The sequence below is a fragment of the Lepidothrix coronata genome, unplaced genomic scaffold (assembly GCF_001604755.1).
Source record: "Lepidothrix coronata isolate B3197 unplaced genomic scaffold, Lepidothrix_coronata-1.0 Scaffold208, whole genome shotgun sequence".
NCBI classification, from domain to species: domain Eukaryota; kingdom Metazoa; phylum Chordata; class Aves; order Passeriformes; family Pipridae; genus Lepidothrix; species Lepidothrix coronata.
Genome location: NW_016690388.1, coordinates 969,002 through 991,919, shown reverse-complemented (window position 1 = coordinate 991,919; position 22,918 = coordinate 969,002). Strand labels below are relative to the sequence as shown.

Here is a 22,918-nt window from a genome sequence, read left to right as displayed (position 1 = left end):
GATTATCCCCAAATGGAAGCTCTTTCTGTAGCCTCATCCTTCCCTTTCTTTATTTTCATTTTCATAAATGTACAATTATTGTTGCACACTCTTTAAACTGACTGAGTGCTATCCCCTGGGGAGGAATCCATCTTTTACAGCAAAAGCCAGACTGATACTGGAAATTAATCCAAGTCAGAGAGTGAAGGATACTGTTGGTTGTAGAACTTCTGCAATATTTGTTGCAGCAACGACGCGGTTGTGAACGAGGCAGGAGAATTTTTAAAGGGGAGGAAAAAACAAGTTAACCTTTCTGAAGGAAACTGCTGCTGCCTCTCAAGTTGGATTCTGTCCTGCATCTTGCCCAGGCATCGCACGGAAACTCTGTGGCAGTCAGTTAAATCAGTTTGCACAAGTGTGCCTCATTTTCTGGATGTCCAAATGAAGACTTTGAAGTCGGGTTACAGAGGTTCTGAGCTCTCACAGCTGCAAGTGAGGTCAGCCGGCCCTGGTTTTTTTGAAGTGCTATATAATGTTGAGTGCTCTGAAGAATAAAGTACTGCCTGTTTAAAGCTGGCAAGGGAAATTTACCAAAACTTTTCCTCTTTCTGGCTACATTTGCTACCCATTTATCTTTTATTTTCTGGTTAGAATTTGAAACTGAAGCATTTAGATGCTCTAAAGAGGTTTACCACAGAAATGCCTGTGAGGAAATAAGAAAAATATCTTCTCAAAATAATGTTAGAGTAAGGTTCAATAATTAAAAGAAACAGACATGGTCACTGAACTAGGATAAGAGAAAATAAAGGATGCTGGCACTGCGAACACAATCCATCATTTGCATTGTATAGTGCTGGAACTGTGTAAACTGTGGAGTTGTGGAAACAAAAAATAAGGATCTCTGGAAACAATTATTTTTTCATACAAATAAAGACTGTGTCACAAAGTAAACCAACAACTCTGTTTGTTTTTTTTTTTTTTAGCAAACCTTTGTTCTGACAGTTCCCTAAACTTTGAAAGCTTGGCTTTATAGCTTTGATACAATTTTTAAACCAAGTGTATATGTGTATGTATGCATGATACTTGACTTTATGCATTTCATTATTGAGTGAAGCAAACCCTTACTTTTCCTCGTAAATCCAAAACCGTGAGCTAAAATGTGGATTCATTTCTAGGGTGTACATATGCCTTTGCGTTTGTTGTTTTTGTGGCAAGCTGCTGTTCTTTGAAATTGCCGTTATTAAATTCATGGAAGAACTGTAGTCATTGGGTTTTTGATGTGAAACTATTACATTAACTTATTGCCCACCAAATTTCAGGTAACAATTTCTTTTTTTTTAAAGTTCTTTCCTCAGTCTATATTTTTTATGTGTTTCACTGCTGAGATCTAAAAACTAATACATTCTTCCTTTTTTTTTTTTTTGACAGATCTCATTGTGGTAGTAGCCTCAATTATTGTTCTGAGCATAGGATCTAATGGACAGGTGTTTGCTACCTCTGCAATAAGGTATGTTCTTCTAGTGACTGTAGCTCTTCAGTACCATAGATGTTACCATCAGATGTATATCTAATTTCCTGATTTCTGAATTAGATGTATTTCTGATTTTCCTAATGTAGGAAAAGTTATTCTGTTGAAACACTGGACAGTGGAGGACTGTATGCTTTTGTGCTTGATCACTGTTGGGGAACAAGAGTACAGGAACAAGGCATATGAAAAATGGTGGGAATGCTGAAGCCAAATGGAAAAAACTAAATGTTCTGTCCTATATAAAACATCAAACAGCTCTCCTTCTGAGACAAGAGAGTATTACAGAACATCAGTTTATTTAAGAAGTAATCCAGACAGCACTTAACTCGGTACTTTTTGAGTATGAGTAATTACTTTGTTTAAAGAGTAATTATGCTTTGGTGGATTTGTTTGGCACAAGTAACTCATACTGTACATGAACCAGAAACATTTGATGTCTACAGTGTTTGTTCAGCTTGCATCAAGCACTGCAAGCTTGTTTTGGGAGGAAAAGTGGATAAATAGAAGAAAAGAATGATAAGCTTCTAACTTAACTTGCAAGACATGCTGCATGTTCTGTTACAAGACTCTGATTTCCAATGCAATCTGATCACTGGGAAGTGAGAATGTACAGTACTATCTAAACTCTCTAGCTGTGTAAACAAACACTGGAGGGAACTACAGGTATAAAGCATTTTTAAGGTGACTCTTACCATAGAACATTAATCCTTACATGATAATAAAGGCTGACATGAGCAACGTGAATGTGATTTATCACCTTGTATAGGAGAAGAGGAGGGTGAATATGAAAATTCCAAAGATTTTGTTGAATTCAACTAGAAGTGTAGGAAGGACTCTTATGGAAAGGCCTGCTCTGTGTTTATGTGTGACCCAGTTGGGTTTGGGCTCAGTGCAGCCTTTCCCAGTGCTCAATCACACAGTCACTGTACTACATCTCAGAATGCTCTGACAGAGAAGCTTAACCCACATCTCTGCAGTGTTGTTATTGCTCCACTGAAAAACCATCAGGGTCAGACAAGTCTTAGTTCCATCAGATTTCCTCAGAACTGTGACGTGAGTGTTGCTGAATTAGGAAGGAATGAATCTCACATACCTTGTCTTTGCTTTTGTTGCTTTTAAGGTGTACTGTTAAGGTCCTCTTTGTACCTCCCTCCAATCCCAGCAATCCCAGAAAACATGGGTGCGCGCATGTTAGGTTGTTTACTCATAGAATGAAGTTCCAGGCTCCAGATCCCCCAGGTGGGACAGGTTGACGTTTTGCTCACTGCAGCAACCAGCAAGACTGGAACCGAGCAGCAGAGCTTCCAGCAGAGTCCTCCAACCTCCTCACTGTTTCAAGGTCACCAAATTGATAAAAGAGGTCTTCATTCCAACAAATTCCTTTTTCCTTTTCAGTGGATATGTGTTGTGCATGTTTGGGGGCTATCTGGATTTTCTTGTTCACCGTCATGTTTTTTAAACCTTTGTTTGTAAAACTGCCAGCCTGTACCATGCATGTCAGGACTTGGCAGTAATATAGCTGTAACCAGCTTGGATTCAAAAGACAGGAAAAGCAAGGTCTGATTGTGGCATCCAGAGATGTGTCTAATAATTGTACAGGGGTGTTACATGTAGATCTCTCCCCTCCTGAGAGGAGCAACCAGTAAGCAATTGCATTGTGTAAGTCTATTGGTGCTCACATATTTGGTACCAAGCCTTGTAATTCTTGAACTCGTGTTTTAATTAGCAGGTTTTAAGTGAATCTTTAAAAGTTTCCTGCTAATGAAAATTGTTATTCCAATGGCATATCAAATAAATAACAAACCATGGCATTCATGTACCTGGTCACTGATATGTGATTGATAGTCAGGATTGTTGAGTGCTTTTGATGACAAGCTTTTGATCGTTTGACTGTCAGCTGTGAGAGCTCAGAACACCTGCTTTCTGAATAAAGGAAGAGTTGGTTATTGCAGAAGACAACCTGCCTTCCCAGAGTGAGTAACACCAGTGGCTGCAGGATGGCTGAGTTTTCAGCTTATAGGTGTAGCCCAGAAAAATGCAGCCACAGTGGACTTGAAATAAGAAGTCTGAGGTAAAAAGCAAAACCTACATCCACAACAAAATTTTAAGGGTAGATAAAAAGAGCCAAAAATACTTTTAATGAAAAGTTTTCACACAGATGAATTCAGCATGTATCCTTTCCTGCTCTTCACTGGTTTGTTTCAGGGATAGGTCACTAAGGTGGATGACTGTAGGCAAACAAAGTTCATTGTCAAAAGTATGACTAAATAAAATATTTCCATGGAATAAAACTACACTGAGGAACCAAATGGACAGTTATTTTTCATTAGTTGAAAATATGGACGTTATGATTCACTTATTGTCCTAAAAAGACATAGAACTGTATCTATTTCCAATTAGATCATTTCTATAACTCACACAAGAAGGACGTCAGTGATACCATGTTTGATTCATATTCTGCTTTTGGCAAATAGAGAAAAAAGTTTGCTCCTACTTGTGTTAGCAAACCTTGAATCACTGGTTTTCATTGGAAAGGAGGCATTTGACAATCAGAATCATATAAAATAGGCAACTTCCCCCTGAGCTTCTTTGTTTTTCTGTTAAATAATTCTTTTCCTATTTATATATATCTGACTATAATGAAATCTAAACACAGAGTCTACTGAGATGCCTCAAATCTGAGATGCAACCCTGGCCAGGGGCGTTGCTATCACAGTTCTCTAATATGGCAGCACATTAGTGAATGTAGCCAACTGTGGGTAGACAGAGCAGTATTTTTTATTTAATGCCCTGTTTTTCTTGCAGGGGCATCAGATTTCTCCAGATACTTCGCATGCTCCATGTGGATCGACAGGGAGGCACCTGGAGACTTTTGGGATCAGTTGTTTTCATACATCGTCAGGTACTTGACCTTTAAGGATCCCCAGCATTTTGTTTACTTTAGTAAATTCCTTTTGTGGACTTCAAATCATAGTCTGGTTTAAATGTACTTCTCTGTTGCAAGAATAAAAATACTTTAAAAGTCCATCATGTGTTTCTTTCTATTTTTAAAATGGGAAACTATTCTTAACTATTCAGGGCAGTGGATAACAGGGTTTAAGCATCAGTTTTGGGTTTTTTTTGGAAATGAACTGCTGTACTCTTTGATGTTATCCTTCAGTATAATTTATTAAATGCAGTTATATGGGCTGCCTTTCATATTGCAAATATTGTCCACTGTCTTCATGAAGACGTGTTCCTTGCTTGGTTGCTGCATGGAAAAAGAAATACTAGCGGAAAAGTAAATTATTTAAATAATTCTATTTTCTCTGCCTGAATAAGGAGTTTTCAAATGCATTCTATAAATAAAAATAATGAACTATGTTATGATAATATGCAAGAAAAGTTGCTTTCTTAAGGGTGCAGTCTCAGAGGTAAATTTGGCTATAAGTAGTTATGTGTCTGTTAAAGCTTTGAAACAATTTTTCTGTCTAAAAGTCCATTAAGCAGGAAGAGCTTAGAAGTTTTTCTGCATTCTTTAAAAAAATTCTAGTTGTAGGCTTCTTTTTGAGTCTTCACAGAATCTCTGTAGCCCACTCAGCTTTATCAGTATAACAGAAACTTACAGCATTAGCCTTTTAATTTTGCATATCATACCACACTGTGGAGGGCTAATACTCTGCTATTAATGTTCACATCAGACTTCTAAGGGTGGTTAACTTATGCTTTATGGGTGTAGATTTGTTCCCCAGACACTGACTAATAGTTACAGATTTCCACACAGACATTTTAAAATTTTCTATTTAGAAAACTTATTCTGAGACAGAGAATGGGAGGTGCTTAATCCAAGTGATTAATTTAATACTACAATTTAATTTTCTTCCCTTTATTCTTCCCCCCTCCCCCCCTCCAGTACTGTAGGAAATTTTTTGTCACGATGGCTGTGCAGCAGTGATGCACACCAAAGTGCTCCAGTATAAAGCCTCCTTTCATACTGTACAACAGGATGACTTTTAATGCTCCAAGTCTGTGTGGTCTCCATTTATTATGCTCACATTGCCTGGATATCTAGCTAGGGCAGAGCTGATATCCAAATACACTTTCTCAACATTTGCTTACAGAGGTGTTTGAGAAATTTTTTTCCTGTGGGTGTTCAGAGTTTTAGTCAAGAATCAGGAAATACTATCTCCAAAATACGACACTTAAATCTTAAATGTCACGAGCATAAATAAGTTCAATGATTTAAAAGGAAAAAAAAAAAACCTTGGAGAAGTGCATTTATGAGTAAACGCACCTGAAATTCTGCTACCCCAAAGAAGTGATTATGATGATAAATAAAACTCTACAGATCTGTAGTACTTGTCCAAGCAGATCACCCACTAACACATTAATAAAAAAAATATCAAACACACAGTTCTGTATTGACATTGGACAAGTGTAGCTGAAACTCTAACACGGTAACCTTTATTCCTATCCAGTCCCTGAAAGAAATTTTTGTTAAAAAAAAAAGAAAACAACAAAAAAACCAAAACAAAACAAAAACACCTCAGCTGCTTTTTCTTCTCTGGCAGAGTACAAAGTCCTCATCTATTTTTTGAGTTTGATACTCTTTGAGAAAAAATGGGGCCCATAACCATTAAACAATGTGAGAAAATAAATCCACATTTTTGTGACCTGTGAAAATAGCAAGCATTTGTACCTCTGTTGGCCCAGAGGAGCGCAGTGAAGTTGTCACCAATGATTTCCATGTGTTTTGGAATTTTACATATAGCTTTATTAGCTCACTCAGGCCCAGTTTGGCTCTTCTATTTTCAGCAGGTTGAGCTTATACAAGGATTTCTCGCCAAAAGCAACAAAACATGATTCAATATGGTATGTGGTGATGGAAAGACATGGAGAAATCAGTCAGCTTACTGAAAAACTGAGTTAGCCAATCTAGCTTCAGCTTTTAAGCCTCTCACTTATTTTTTCTCATCACTCACCTTGTTTTGTGAGATCTTCTACTGCTTTTAGGAGGGAGTTAGCAATGAGTTGAGATTTGGGATTTCCTTGTATTTTTCCCAAGTGTTGAACTTTGTATTGTGTGGTCCTTATCGTAACTGAAAATGTAGATCTATCTAAGTTTTCAAAAAGTCTCTCAATATTCAATTTTATTTTGTTATTTATTAAATGCAGTATGTATGAGATTGCTGTCATTGTTCTTATAATTAAATATAGGCATGTGTTAGTTTTTCTCCCTATACATATGTCACACGGAGTGATGACATTTAGAAAAAGTCTAAGGCAATTATACTTTCATCTGGCCTTTACTTAAAAAGATTTCAGTCTCTAGATGAATAGTACTGGAGCTGAGGGGCACCAGTGGTAAAATAAGCTGAGTAGTCCTGTTGATAATTCAGCCACTTTGAAAGGATCTCCTAAGTCTATGCATAGCACTTCTGAAAAGCATATTTTCCTCCTTGCTCCCCCAAAAGCCACTTAAAACAGAAATATTCTAATTATCATCCACTCTCTAATTCTGTCCTCTGGGACAACACTGAAAGAAAGCAGAGATGGACGCTCCTCAATAACAGGTAAAATCTATTAACCTCTGAGATGTCAGCAACGTGCCAGGTGTAACTAAGAGATTTTTGTTGATGTGGAAGGAAGTCACAAATCTACTAGACATAAAAGCAGAAGTGTTTTCTGTGTAAGCAGGCAACAGGAATTAGCCTCCATTTCTGCTGTGGTCTCCTGTGCATCACAGAACTTACAGTCTCAGGTGTTTTGCAGCTTCGTCTTGCACTGAAAAAACACTGTGAAGGCAAGTCAAAAAGTTGTGAAAAATTACAGAGATGCAAATAGTCAGTTACGTACATTAACACAAGGAGCTTTTCAAAGCAGTGAAGTGGTATCTGCAGGCACACAGTGTACCATTATCATTAGATAAAGATGAGAAAATAAAGGTGACCCGCACAGAAATCTGAACTACTGAAACTCCAAGTTTTATTTCCTCTTTCAGCTGCCTTGTTTAGCAAAAAGTTAAGGCTTGAATTAAAAGACTTGCCCATGGGCCAAACTAAATACTATCAAAATTCATTATTTAGGTCATTATTAAATGATTAGAGGAAAAACACCTATTTTTGCTTTGTGCCAAGATCACTTAAAGACTTGCTGAACCTAGATTTTAATTAATGCTTAGGAGAAGGAAAAATATGTATAGTTCCTGCTGCTGAATGCAGTTACTAGATACCAGGGATACCTTTCCCCAGAAAGCTCTTTTAAGGAAATGAAAAGAAAAAAATAAAAAAGAAAATCTGAAGGAAGTTTGATGATAAAACAACCTTCTGTCACAAACAGTTAAAGAAACATGGGTAGAATATTGCAGGAAATCTGTGAAAACCTGCCATACTTTAGAACTAGAGGCAATCCTTCTCAGACAGGTTTTAATTTTAACTTTATCTTATGGAAGTATTTTAATTTCCTTGTTGGTTTGGGTGCAAGGAAAGAGAAATGGAAAGAGAAACCTTAGGAAAGATGCCAGTGAAGATGTAGTGCAACGTTCAATAAAGAAGAGATGGCTAAATATGTTCAAAGAAAATATAGGAATAATGCACGTAAACTTTAGGGAATTAAAATAAGTTTTTTTCCCCTCATAACTAGGTATTGGATTTTCCTGAGGGGTATGTGAATATCTCATTTGAATACAACATAGCCCTGCTTTTTAAAATTAGCTTTACAGGTTTTTGCATCTGGGACACCACACATTTTGGCTTGTTTAAATGTGCAAACACACTTTTCCTGAAGTCTGTAACAATCCTGCACCGGAGTCACATCAGCTGTGATACAACCTTCCTGTCCAAAAATCTATAGAGAAAATTGTATATTCACAAGAACAGCATCATGCCCTAACAAAAGTCTCTTCTAATAAACTGCCCCGGCCTTGCTTTTCAGCACTGAAGTAGAGGTTACACCTGCCCAATATATTTTATCTTCAGTTGTTTTATCTTAACATGAAAGTGTTTAATCTTAAGCAATCTAAACATCAGATACACAAGTTCATTGCTTAGATATGCCCATAATCACATGACATGGTTGTTATTTCTTCACTGTTATTTCCGTGTACTGTTCAGAAACTGCATTTCTGAAGCTGTTTTGATATTTTAAAAATGTTTAGAGATTTAGTATTTTAAGTGGACAGTTAAGTGGAATGATTTCCATTCACAAGGCCTAATTAGGAGAGATGTCCCACTCTACATTTAGCTGCCCAAATGATCTCATATTAATGATAGCTTTTTGAACTCTTTAACCTGGTATGAATAGGAAACAAGTTACTGTGCTACCTGTTTCACTAGAGGCAAATTTTATACCTGAAATATAACAGATTAATTTTTCTGCTGTGATCCAAAAGACCCCCAGATAATTTAGAATGTTTTACAATATTTTACAATGATAGAATATGCATGATGCAAACCTGATGCGCTTGTTTGCTTTCTCTTTTAATAGGAACTCATAACCACGTTGTACATTGGATTCTTGGGGTTAATTTTTTCATCCTATTTTGTTTATCTTGCTGAGAAGGATGCAGTTGATGAAGATGGAAAGACAGGTTTCTCCAGCTATGCTGATGCCCTTTGGTGGGGTGTGGTAAGTCCTTACCAGTGAAATCTGTATGCAAACAGTGCATAAGTCTTCCTGTTGAAGTTGTGACATTTTTTAAAAAAACCTGGTCTTTCTTTCTTTGCAGAATGTATTTCTGTAGGGAGGCTCAGCAGTCTTTTAAGAAGGTACAAGAAAGAATGTCACACATACAATTAAATTATTTGGGTATTAAATTTTGTTGTGGAAGCAGGTCAGCAAGTCATGAATGTTTACAGATATAAAACGTCCACATCTCATAAGAGTGTAAATTCCCTCCAAAACCTATACCACTTCTTTTAAACTCTACTTAGTTATCTGCAAAAGGTGCATAACTTTAAAACTATATTCTGTATGTGGAAGTGGGGTAATGACTTTATTTTTTTTTTTGAGTAGTAATGCAGACTTTTATGCAGGTAAGAGGTTCCTGTTGGCTTTTTTTTAAAACGAATCTGCGATTCTCTGTAAAGGTAAATAGATCCATCAAAAGCAGCTGGCAAAGCTTCATGGATTCATCAAATCCTTTGGATATCAGTCATCAGTCAGGTGCATTTTGTGAAAATCTTTGGTGAAATAAAGGAAGAAAATACCCTTAAAGCAGAACTGGGCTTTTGAGAGCATTGTGGTAATTATCATGTGCATGCCCAGAATCAGTTGAAAAAGGAATAGAGAGCTGTGAAACAGAATAAGAGGCCAGATTTTTTCTAGACTCCCTTCATATGGCTGTTCTCATCATATTTCTCATTGTGACTTAAGCTTTCCTTCTTTACTAGCTTTTGCATAAACTATCCCTTCTCTTGTGGGCCCTTTTCCCCACTAGAGAACCTCACAAAAATTCTGAGTTGGCTGTCTCATTGTAACAAACCCAAAGAGATCCATCACATCAGTGTTAGTGACAGAGAAAAATAAGAGGACCAGAACAGATGCAGAGCCCCCAAATTCCAGAGAAAGAAGGATATATTTCAAGACTATATACTGGATTTGTTCTTAGATAATAGACTTGGAAAAATGCCAGTTATTGGGCCATAAACCAATTTTTTCTCCACATCCAAATAAACTGGTAAGTCTGTCAAGGCAGACAAAATGTTCCTAATAGATATATGTTTCTAATCTTTAACTTAGATGCTGGATAAGCCTCTACTTCAATGAAGTATACAGAAATGTAGACTATATTACATGTAGCCTGAGTTACCACTTTTTAAGTGGTTCTGTATAAAAATATTTTAAACATTAAATTCCTGTCACTGGGTTGTCAAATATTCATTTCATTTGCAGAGTATCACCTTTGGCTGTGCAAAAAAATAGTACAAACTAAGAAGAATCTAGTAAAAAAGAAAAATCCACTAAATGGCCAGATGGACCTGATTATCTAAGGTGCTGGGAAGAAATGAAACCACGAATTAGCCCATGCAATGATCACTTGTAAAAGTCCTCAATGGAAATATGATAAAATTTTCAGAATATAAAATCTCATGGTTATAGATATGAGACCACCTCTGGCTAGTGCAGGAAAATAATAAATGTATCAGAAGCACAGATTGTGCTGTAATTGAGGAGAAAAACAATTAGGGTATAATTGAAAGATACCCCATGTCTGCTTTAAGGAAACAAACCAGTACACAGGTTCACTTAATCTTCTATTATTTGAGCAGTTCAGCTCCAACACCAGCGTTCCAATGACTGAATGCATTGGAACACAGCTCCTGTTCTGGCTTTATGAATGGTCTGTGAAGTACATCTGATTAAAAGTGGGGCTTCTTGGGGGAAGTTCAGCAGCATCAGGGACTCCCATAAAAGTTTGTGCTAGTTCAGATAAACCCATGAAAAATAGCTCATAAATTTTTCTACCAAAGTGAAGTTCCAAGTAAGTTTGTAGTATCTTTGAATCAGAATGACACCATTGAAAGAAAGGGAAAGCATATAGTTTATTAATAAGGAGGTCTAAATTTAATATGTAAACATTAAAGGATAGTGACTCGTTGGCTCTGCACAGTGTCTTTGGTGTTTCATAAAGTAATTCCTAGGCCTGTAAGTGCAAAAGGCCAGAAATGCCCAAAATCAGACCTGATCGGGGGGAGAAGTTGGACGAAGAACTTACCAAACTGAGAGAAACAAGGTACAGTGGAAAACAAAAGAGGATTTCCAGCAATGAGTTGGGAACTAGCCCTCACTTTTAGCATCCAGTTCTGTCCACGTATATTCATACATAGGTTATTCCAGTGAACTTTTTTCTACCTTTCTACCTTCCTTTCCTTTTTTTTTTTTTCTTTTTAAGCTCTAGTTATCCAGAGCTTGGTTTATGAGTTGCATTGAATACTTAGCTGTGGATTACAAAATACTTTTAAATGCTAGAAACTAAAGCACTGATTTGATTAAAGAGTAAAAAAAAAAAAAAAACATTAAAAAAGCCAGGATGTGTTTATACAACAGGAATATTCCTGGACTTCAGGAATATAAAAGGAATTCAGTTATGAAGACCAACAGATAAGTTTAAAATGCACTTTATTACCTTGCTGAGATAGATGACTTGGAATCTGTGTTTCAAAGTGTATGTAAAGGCCGTGCAAAGTGTTCAATGGGTTTTGATGTTGTTTTCCAAAACTTCACTTGTTTTGTGTTAACAGCAAGATAAAATCAGCTTCTCTTTCTCTAGCTGTGTGAGGCACATGAAGAACACTGTTTAATTTGTTGTTTAAGCTTTTCAGGCATCTAGGCCTCCTCAGCATTCAGTGAGTCACGGTGCAGGTGCAGTTCACAGCTGGGAACAGTGACAAAGGACAAAGTGAATCAGTTTCTTTTTCTTTTCAAATCTTCTGTAACATAGAAACACAGATGTGGAGTTACTAGGGAGTGAAATTTGATTTCACTTTTGCCTTTCAAAACTAAACCAGAGGAAAAAAAAAATCTCAGTAGCAAGTATTTGAAAGTGTCTGACAAAAACCACAGAGTGTATTATGGGGAATATTTTGCTTTGAGTAGAAAGTGCAAGCTTGCTGAACTTGATACAAATGACCTGAAAGGTTTAAATGTGAAGAAAAGAAAAAATAAAGAATGAAGGAGAGTTGGAATTAGATGCTAACTACATTCACCTGCTTCAGTTAAATGCAAAGTCGTTTCACCCAGATTTGGTAGGCAAACAGGTTAAACTGCAATAAAATATCAAAGACTTGTATTCTACATGAAGCTACTTTCAGAAGTTTTAGCATGTACAACACATGCAACAGCATTTCTAACAGCATGGTCGGGCTGCCAGAATTGCAATCCATGTCACAGCAGTTTTCCTGTCCTTTCTGGGTACTTTTTCTTGAGGAAAGAAGAAGGGCACGTAGGAGGCTTCTCTTCTGTTGGCCCTTCCACACTTGTCTCTTGCTGCTGGTAACACTTACTGGTCTTGCTGCAAACTCAACTGTTCTGTACCATTGAATTTGCATTAAATAGTTTCTCCAGTAAATTGGTGTTAACTGGCAGAGGTACTTAGGATCAGTTGCTCAGAATTTCCAGTAGTAAATTTTCGTGCCAGAGGTAGCAGTTTGAACCCCTTTATATTTAGTATGTTTTTTGAGGTGTGCAGTTCTGACTCTTCACACTTCAGGACACCTGCCTGTCTTAAAGCATCTGGGCAACTCTGTTGACTTCTACTGAATTTAAGTTTTTCCCTTTTTGAAGTGTACAGATATGTTTTCAGAGCCTGTGTTAGAGCATGTGCACACCAGCCAGAATGTGCCACCATAAATCTGTGTTACGAAGGAGGTGTCATTTTCCAAAAACCACATTCAATATTCTCTTCTCAGAGATACTAATAACATTTGGATGTGCAAGTAGAAAAAAAATAATCTGTTGTGATTAAGAAATCCAGAAAATTACATTATTTATAATCCTTTCCATATTCTATGTACTAATTAGATTACCAAGAAGGCATCCTCTTAAGGTAGCCAGGGAAAAACTTTCTGAGACATGTTCAGGCACCTGCAGGAATCTGCCAGCCAAATGCTTGCTGTAGAGATGGAAAATTCATCTTTTCTGTGGTTACAGCTTTCATGCTGTCTTCCATAGTAACACTAAGGCAGCTCAACATTACTGCAGTTTGTTTTTGAGCCCTGAGTGCTGGAGAAGTCAGGAAAAAAAAAAAAAAAGAAAAAAAGCCCAAACCAAACAAACCACCCACAAAAAAACCAAGAAGCCTTTCATAAGAAAAAAAAAGAGAGGAAAAGGAAGGAAAAATCACAGACTTTAAGGGGTCATCTGGGTGCACTGAGGAGCTGAAGTGCTGTTAAAGAAACACTGCTTTAACTTCCTCCACTGCCCACTAACACATACTGCATTTCAAAGTTGAATTTTGGGGGGTCTGGTTTAATTTTGGGGACTGGCAAACTCATCTGTTTGTACTGCTGGTAGTACACAGCACCTGAGTCACTTCACAAGCCACATTAAATCTGGACAAACACCTGGAAAGACAGAGTTCCTGCTGAGAGCAGTTTACAGTTCAAAATAACAATATTCATTCGAAGATATAGATTCTACAAAGTGAACTTCATCAAGTGAGAAATTTATGATGAATAAACACAAGCCTAACTTTTTTTGAACTTGGAAAAATTAAGTTTGATAGTAGTTGGTCATTTTTTCCCTCCAAATATTTCTTCCAGCTCTCCATAGAACTGCTCTGAGAGGAGGAGGAAATATATTCTTCTCATGCCTTTATTGTTTGATAGCTTCTTCTGAGAAGCCTATTTTTGCATAATATCTAAGCATTTGTCAGCAAATTTTTCCATAAAAGGCAGCCTCTTTTGTAGTCAGTGTAAATTTACATATTCTTTTAAGTCTGTGTTGGCTGTATTTCTGCTACCATTCAAGGCAAAGTGAAGGGAGGGGGACTAGGTTTAGGGCTAGGGCTCCCAAATAGAAGTGCATTTTTTCTATTTAAAGTTCTCCCCAGTGGTTAGTATTGGTGACAGAATTCTTCATTTCCTCACCAGAAGCCTTTCACTTCTCAGGGAGTACAAGCCACATTTCTCACACCATTTTATGGCAGCATCAGAGCTCTGAGTATGCTAAAAAGCCTTAATGGCTCTGGCCAGGCACACCAGGGGTCACCCCAACACCCTCATGACTTATTAAGGCTCAGCCCTGGGTTTTTTTTTTTGCTGCCTGAGCTGTGCTGGAGGAGAGCTGGTTCCCAGCTCAGCCACGGTCTGGTGAGCTGGATCTCAACCCACAGTCTGGCTTCCATACTCAGCCTCAGACATCCCTCACTACCTGGATATTGCTGTATGACTGGGATTCTTTGTTGGGCACAGTCAGTGTCTGAGTCTATCCTACCCTGAGCCTGTGCCCAGGATGGTGAGGCCCCTGCCTGGCCAGACGTAGGATTCCCTTGGCTTGCCTGGGGATCCTCTTTGGGATCCGCTGATTATCACCTTCCTCTGGGGAGCAGCTGGCCCTTGGTGGGCCCTTCTGATGGACCAGCCTTTACCTGAACTCTGATCCCTGCCCAGCACCAATTCTTTACTGTCCACTGGCCTCATAATGAATTCTCTTCCTTCCTGCTGGGGTTCATCAGGAACAGCCCAAAACCTCCATCATGCTCAGGTCCTCCTGCCTGCGTGATTTTCCAGGGCTGGCCTGCCACCCCCACAGTGATTTAGTCCCTCTTCAACAAGTCCCTACAGATCCCAGAGCTGTGTAAGCACATGCCTTGCTTAGAGTGGAGGTGGGGAGGGGTGTTGTTAAGGCCCCGAGGGCACTAATTGGCCTAATGACCCTGGCCAGCATCACCAGTGGCCTCCAGCCACATCCAGGGGCTCTATTTAAACTCAGAATCTTCCTACAGGAGAGATGGTCTTTAGCTTTACTGCATCTGGGTCTGGCTGTGGAGTCCTTTAATCCTGACTTTCACCTAAGGACTAATATTTTGCCAATGCCTCATCCCTGTGGACCTACATGCTGACCACTGTACCTGATCCTAATCCTGAACTGTGGATGGAATTCCTGGCTTAATGTCAGACCTGTCTTGTTGCTAAGATACTGCTTTATACTCCAGACTCTTGATTGGATCTGGCTGCACTTTCTGCTTCTGTTTTGCTTGGCTGCTGTGGGACCAGGTCCTTAGTGGAGAAGTCAGGATAGATAACGTAGCCTGCTGGATACATTATCTTCCTTGACTTTGGGTTCCTTTGTCTCTTAGGGAGTACCTGGCCTCTGGTAAGCAATGAGCAGATCCAGGTATAAGCATCTTGTGGCTTAAACACAATTTTGAGTGGCAAAATACTCTATTTGTTGGGGGAGGAATAAAAGGTAAGCACAGGGCTCAGCTGCATTCAGCTCTTGGTCTACTGGCAGGTTGATTTTGGGAGTTAACACGTCCTGGAATGGTTGTGTGTTCCTCTTCTTGCCATGAAAATTCAGCTGGGATGGTGTAAATTCTGTCGCTTTTCATCCCTGTCAGCACAGGGCTTACCCTGCCTCTCCCAGTGTCTGCCTGACTGCAGAGATGGGCAAATACCCATGTTGGTTGTGGGCAAGTCGGTGCTTTCAGGGCTTTCTTCTGTCCGCTGTGGAACTACATTTTAAAAGCAAAGGCAGAAAAACTGCAAGCCTATGGTTTCAAGCCCACAGGGCCAATTCTTGCAGTTTTGGAATGGTGGAAGCAGCCAGCTACAAGCTGTGAGAACAGTCATCCTACACCCAGACTACTGTTGTCTCCAAAACAGTGGTCAGCTGTGAATGTCTGCTGAAGAATGTAAAACCAGGATGAATCAACAGTGATGTTTAGGGTACTCCCATATCCAAACACTGCTCGTTCATGCCTGTCTCCTGATATTTCTCTAATTTATTTCTCCTTTTGTTCTTTTTTCCCTGCTTTTTGGAGAGAAAAGGTACTCTGTTGCACTGAAACAGGTGTTTGTTTCTGGCCTAGGTAACTGTGACAACAATTGGTTATGGAGACAAAGTTCCCCAGACGTGGATTGGGAAGACAATAGCTTCCTGTTTTTCAGTATTTGCTATCTCTTTCTTTGCTCTGCCAGCGGTAAGTAGAGTTTGAATCTGTCTGACTTGGGTGCACAATTAGGTAATTTTAAATTGGTGCCTTTGGTAGGAAATAACAGGGTTGGATGTTGCTTCAGAATGTGCACACACACATCCCCAGGTGTGTGTTTGTGTGTATGGAAACACGAAGGAAGGACATCAAACTGTTGGGGTCATCCAGAGGAGAGCCACTAAGATGCTCCAAGGGATGAAGCCCCTCTCCTATGAGGAAAGGCTGAGAGAATTGAGATTGTTCAGCCTGGAGAAGAGAAGGCTTTGGGGTGACCTAATTGCGGCCTTCAGTACCTGAAGGGAGCCCACAAGAAAGATGGAGAGAGACTATTTCCAAGGGCCTGGAGTGACAGGACAAGGGGGAATGGCTTCAAACTGTCAGAGAGTAAGTTTAGATTGGAATTAGGAAAAAATTCTTCCCTGTGAGGGTGGTGAGGCCCTGGCACAGGTTGCCCAGAGAAGCTTTGGCTGGAAGTGTTCAAGGTCAGGTTGGATGGGGCTCTGAGCAACCTGGTCTAGTGGAAGGTGTCCCTCTCCAGGGATTGGAACTGGATGACCTTTAAGGTCCCTTCAACCCAAGTGATTCTCTGATTCTGTGAATGAAGCTGCTGTATCTTTACAGCAGTTGTTTTAGATAAAGGTGGCCTAGAAAGGAGGTAAGAATAACTTCCACTACTTGAAGAATTGAAGCTATTCTGGTCTATGAGTTGTAGAGGGGTTTTTTATCAGCATGTTTGTGCCAGAGGTGACCACTTCTTTCTTTCTGTTTTTTGGTTATATGATATCAATTTGGTGTCCTGTGAAGACAGGAACAAAAAGAACACTTCTATGGCATCTGCCATCCTATGTGGTGCTATAGAGATCTTTGGGCTTTTTGGATCTTTGAATAAACAGGGTGAGAATAAAGACAACAGCATCGAGGCAATTAGACAAGATAAAGTATTTCTCCAGTAACTATCCATTTTAACAGAAATGTTGAAATTATTAAGCATGTCTTTGCCTTGTTTGCTCAGTTTGACTGGAAAATCAAACTAGGTTCTGGCTTTAGTTGTGGGAGTGTTTTTTTGTTGGGTTTTGTTTCATTTTTTTTTTTTTTTACTGTGGGGGAGCAGGTGGGTTTGGGGTTTTTTTAGGGAGGGTTGGGGACAAGTTTTTTGGGGGATTGGGAAAGGTTTGGGATTTGTTTTTTTTGTGGCAAGGAATTAAAAATAAGTGCAAAGAATAGCTGAGAATCAGTCATGTGACATTGTCATTTGCTTCTCCTGCCATTGTGTAGGGTTGCCTTTGGAATGTGTCTGCCTCTGTGAATGTCTCTGATTCCTGTAGCCTGATGTTCACACCAACAAACACATGCTGTTTATTGAAGTTACACGATGCCAGTATTGATCTGCTCAATTTCAGATTTATTTGTTGGAATAAATAAATTCTGCTACTGGGACATCTGAAAAATCATGATTTTTCTTTTTCTCAGAAAGTCTTTTATAAAATGTCTGTTTCTTTCATATGCTAAGTATTTGATTTAGGTATGTGAAGCCATATTGAAGTCTGACTAGGAATTTTGGATATATTTAGGGTATTTTGGGGTCCGGTTTTGCCCTGAAAGTACAGCAAAAGCAACGTCAGAAGCATTTCAACAGACAAATCCCAGCTGCAGCTTCCCTAATTCAGGTAAGGCCCCTAACAGTAAAAATACATAGGAGCTTATTGGAGAAGGAGTGTGGCCTAGTAGTTCAAATACTGAGAATCATGGTTCCTAGATTTTACTATAAATCTATAACTTGTTTTTAACCACTTAGTCATTTTGATCCACTTTAGTCACTAGAGAAAATTAGATAATTGCCTGTCCTCCATCTCTAGGTGTGCTAACCTGATATTCACAGGCATAAGGACCCTAACTGGACACAATGAGTATATGTGGTGAAATAGTAAAAAAAAAATAAAAATAAAAATAAAAATAAAAAATCTTCATTATAATATTTAATTCATAACTTCCTTTTTATATTCTCTTAGGTCCTGTGTATCTGCGAAATCCCGAGGTGGTGAATGAGTGTACAAACACATGTAAACACACACCTCTGTTTAGACAAATGCCCCAGGATAAGTCTATATGATAATATAACAAATACAGTAACATGGTGCACAAATATTGAATGTGGCACAGTGAAGGAAAAAGGAAGCAGCAGTATCCAGTGATGCTTGTGGGGATTCACTTCTATGAGGGTTGTTTTGTCTTGATCCCCCCCACCCCACATGCTGTGGGCAGGGAGAGATCCCAGCTCCTAGGGAGAGTGCACCAAGGAGTGTCCTGAAGATCACTGTGTAATGCGTGGAGCTGTCCTGGTGCAAACTACATTCACCACGGTTATGTAGAGGGAGGAGTGTATTTTATTAGTTATGGTGTTGTGGTATAGCACCATGACTGCAGTCAGACCCCTTTGCAGCTTGTTTACCTCGACTGAAAGTTTTGTTGTCAGTTCGATTTGCAGCAAAATCTGACTTACCTGCCCCAACAGTGGCTGCTTATTCACTGCGATTGTTGGGTTTGGGTTTCATTGCAGACTCTGTGGCGGTGCTACGCAGCAGAGAAATCCTGCAGTTCCACAGCGACGTGGAAGATCTATGTTACACCCCCAGCGCAAAATCCCAAAAAGTCAGCAGCGCCATCTAGCCCTAGTCTGAGAAAACAGGTAACGGAGGATGGGCAGAGCTCGGTTCTGTGCTTGCTTTTAAATCTCAGTGGAATAACTTGCCAAAAGCCTCGTGAAGTGAGTGAAGAATCTGGACAGCTGAAACACGCTTGATTGTTTTCCTCATGGCACAGCGCGATTGGCTGCGTTTTGCTTAAAGATATTTCTGAGGGAACTTTAAATTGCCTTGGTGGTCAGACAGGTGCCAATTCTCCATTGTTTTATCCCCTTTGAAGCCTCCTACATTCTCAAAGGGTACTGTAAAGCAATGATGTGTTCGTTTTGCATAGTAGTTCATACAAGAAGAAAGGAGAAAGATAGTTTAAAAACTTATGTTCACATTCAACCTGTGGCTGACAAGTAGCTGTGCTTTCCTGAAGTACTCCGTGGTACTTTTATTTGAGGCTGAGTGTAGAAATTAGGGCAGATTCCTGAGTTTTGGGTGCAGTAAAGTGGAACAGTGTTTGCCTACACAGGTGGGGTTGCCCAAACACAGTCCTGTAGTTGCACTGCCAAGCTTGCCCAGCCTTCAGCACCTCGGCCAGAAAGGCAGAGGTCTGCAGCAGTTCGAGCTCAGAGGCTCAGGGTTTCTCAAATGATGTTGGAGGCCTGGTTTTAGGCAGTGAAATGCCCCTGATGCCTGTTGCCCCGGGGAGAAGGGCAGTACAATTTCACACGGAGAAGGCTGTAAGGGCATGATGTGTGTGCACGTACGTGTTGTGTCACAGCAGTGTGACCTGCTTGGTATTGAGCAGAGTGTGACTTTGCCATGACTTTGCTTTGTCATAACTGGAGACAGAAAAAACAGGAGGAAAGGGGTAAAGCTGAAGTAAGGCTCCTTTGTAAGTGGTGCTGAACAGCAAACAGTCAATGGTTTGAGAGCTGAAAAAAATAGATGGTATTTTCCCTCTGTTTTTTTTCTCTGTTTAGAGGAATTTCCCGAACATATTAAACCTGAACCTTCCTGTGAACTGCTAACCCTAATTTAAGAACTAAGCCATGGTTCTTTCATCTCTTACCAAAGGCTCATCTTCTCTTATGTTGATCTAAACCTTAATTTTTTTGTTTTTAAGTGCCAATTTTAGGACGTTTATTAGGCTTCTAAAATCAGGAGAACTGTGTGGAGGCAGGAGGAGGAATTTATCTTCTCCTGATGTGCATAAGTTGGCCTTTTTGGTAAAAGGTGAATTTTTCTTCAGTTGAAAAAGTTGCACAGGGCCTAGTTCACAGTTCAAAGTCTATGGGTATGTTTAATTAAAGCTTTAGAAAGATGATACAGCCAAGCTGATGTGTACTCAAGTGATTAGTATTTTGTATGCCTTGAGTTTTGGTACTTGAGACCTGATTTTTCAAAATGTGCTGGGCGTCTTCTCCTGAGAATCAATTCTTACCAGATTTTAGTTGATAATTCGGAATCAGATATTTTGAAAACAAAGGTTCTAACCCTTTCACTTAATTTCAATTTCATTATTTAAATAAAAAACATATGACCTCAAGTAAATTTACTGTATCCTGAGGGTCATGTGTGTACCTGTCTGTGTTTGATAATATCTTCTGATATAATTCCATTTCTACCACCACAGGCTAGAAGATACAAAAGAAAAGGGAAGCTAGGATGTGGTAATGGTTCTGCACCTGCAATAAACCCAGGAGAAAATGCCTTGTCTGTTCCACAGATCACTTATGATCACGTTGATGAACAAGAGCACAAAAAAGATGTATCTTTCTACATTGATGAACCTAGAGGTAATTTACATTGACTTTAGCTTTTTTTTTTTTTTTTTTAAGAGATGATGTTAGAAAGAACTGACATGCTGAAGGGAAAATTTCTCACCTAATCAGTAAAGCAAGATGCCTCCAACCAATGATTGCATACCAAAAGTAGGAAGACACAAATTTAGATACATATGGTGTGAATATCAAGATCTTTCTTTGTTTACCAAATTTAAATCAATTAAAATGTCAGCTATATTGTTAATTCTCCTTTTTTGAATTATTTCAGAAGTGTGTGGAAAGCTTCCTCAAATCTGCCCCACCTTTAAACTTTATCTCGCAGAGAATCTGAAGGAAGGAAAAATAAACCAGGAAAAATATTTTTACTTTTTTTACAGCACCCTCTTAAACACTGTGCAAACAAATTGTGATAGGAACAGCTAAGCATTTTTATGCCTACATCAACCAACAGGTTTTTATAAATGGGATTTTTTTTTGCTTCATTTAAAATATTGTATGTTTCTATAAATGACAGGTGTATTTCAACCTGAAAACTGATTGAATTTCAGTGCTAAGTTAAGATAGTTGCTTTGTTTGTAAAATTCTTATTTTAATTACGTTTGTAATGGAAATGTGCATATGAAATGGTATTGTTTACTATAAAAGAAGATTTTCTGGAAAGCTAGTTTTTCCACTTCTGTGTTGATGTCCTTTGTCTGATGGGGTTGGGGATCTGTTCTGGATCTGCTAAGAGGGAGAATGTTTCCTTGTAGTCTGAGTTATGTTCCATACCTAGAGGCATACAAAGCCTTGCCAAGTTTACTGAGTTATCCAGAGATGCTGGCCCTAGTCTGGGGTATGTTATGTCATGATTTGAGTTAGGTTTTCATCTGTCTTTGATAAACCTGAACATCAACTCTGTATGAAATTGCTGCTCTTACATCACATTGAAGCTGACACAAAACTTCAGCCTGGACAGAGTATGGTTGTAGTCTTGACATGAAGGTTTATTTAATAAAAAGTACTTCAAATATTTTTCCCCCCAAAAGGGAACATGTGGTACCTTCTTGTACTGAACACAATCAAAAGTGGGAGTTTCACTGGGTTGCTCTGACTTTATAGAGTTGCTAGATTGTCAGTGCAACCTGTGTCATCCATGCTGGAGCAGTCAGATGTGGAATAGCAGGAATCTGAGAGCTGTGGCATATTGAGGCACATCTGTAAGGGACAGGGACATCTGGCTTTCACAGGGAGACCTTCAAGAGGTTTCATGCAATTGATAGCCATGAAGGGCCACTGCAGAAAGGAGAGCTTTCCTTCCACTGATGGAAGTTTCCATTCCCCCTCATGCTCTTCCTTGTGTTTTATGCTCTGCTGTAAATGTCTAATCTGTTACTTTGAGGTCAGGTTGCTTTTCAGCAATTGTGGTATTTTAATTGTTGTTTGGCACTGGTGGTGCTTTTATGGGTTCTGGGAAAGGGGGTGAAGGGTGTGATATTTATAAATGACATGTCTCAGAATACTGTGTTCATTTTCAGCATTTATTGAAGCAGTGTAGCTTCCCTTGCTGACCACGTAATAGCAGATTTCACTGAGTGTATTTTGTATTTTGATATCAGTCAGTGCTGGACAGAAGGAGCAAAGTGTTGTGTAATATGTAACAGCACTGTAGACCATAAGATGTTGAGGACTATGTTGGCTGCATTCAGGACTCTGGCAGTGCATGTTTATTCACTAAAGCTTTGTTCTCTGAATGGTCATAATTAATCTGAGCAAAGCTCTTCATCACAGGAAAGGGGGTAAAAAGACAAGCCTGTATCTCTTTCTGCTTGGTAACAGGAAAATGAAAGAATTTTCCCCCCTTCTTCTGAAAATGTTTTCTTATTTTACTTTTAAGCTGGTCTAAGTTATTCTTGTTGTGAGAGACAGCCATGCATATTATTCCCTTACCGATTAAGTTTTATCTATTTTTCATTTTCTTTCACTTTTTGCCTTAGCCAGTGTCGGGGTAAATCACACTTAATTTGATTTTTCTGATTCATTCCTTCTGTTGCAAAGCTTCCAGGAATGTAGTTGGCAAACTCAATTGCTCAATTGACTGAACATTCTTGACACCTCTAAAAAGTTTAAACCTGATTTCTCGCAGTGAAGTTCTCCTTGCCAGAATTAATAGGCTTCTATTCTTGGAAACTGGAAGTACTAGGCTTCAAGCCTGTAAATGGGGTTATTTTTTTTTCTCTTAAAGCTGAAAGTAGAAAAGGCAGAGAAAATAATAATAATAAAAAAGGTAATTGAAAAGAGCTATGATAGCTTCTATTTGAGTGTTGCTCTAGTGGAATATTTTATCCATTGGTTGTGGGGGCTGGATATTTTACAGATG

At 38.9% G+C, this 22,918-nt stretch overlaps 1 protein-coding gene across 1 annotated transcript in view; it reads left to right on the top strand.

Annotated features, from left to right (window-relative positions):
- The window catches only part of LOC108506150 (potassium voltage-gated channel subfamily KQT member 1-like), a 474,960-nt gene that overhangs the window by 37,485 nt on the left and 414,557 nt on the right, over positions 1–22,918 (top strand). Inside the window, exons 4-10 of the mRNA XM_017832838.1 lie at positions 1,408–1,486; positions 4,313–4,409; positions 8,972–9,112; positions 16,017–16,127; positions 17,711–17,806; positions 18,697–18,825; positions 20,409–20,571. Coding sequence (XP_017688327.1) covers positions 1,408–1,486; positions 4,313–4,409; positions 8,972–9,112; positions 16,017–16,127; positions 17,711–17,806; positions 18,697–18,825; positions 20,409–20,571 — 816 coding nt within the window. The remainder of the gene's footprint in view (positions 1–1,407; positions 1,487–4,312; positions 4,410–8,971; positions 9,113–16,016; positions 16,128–17,710; positions 17,807–18,696; positions 18,826–20,408; positions 20,572–22,918) is intronic.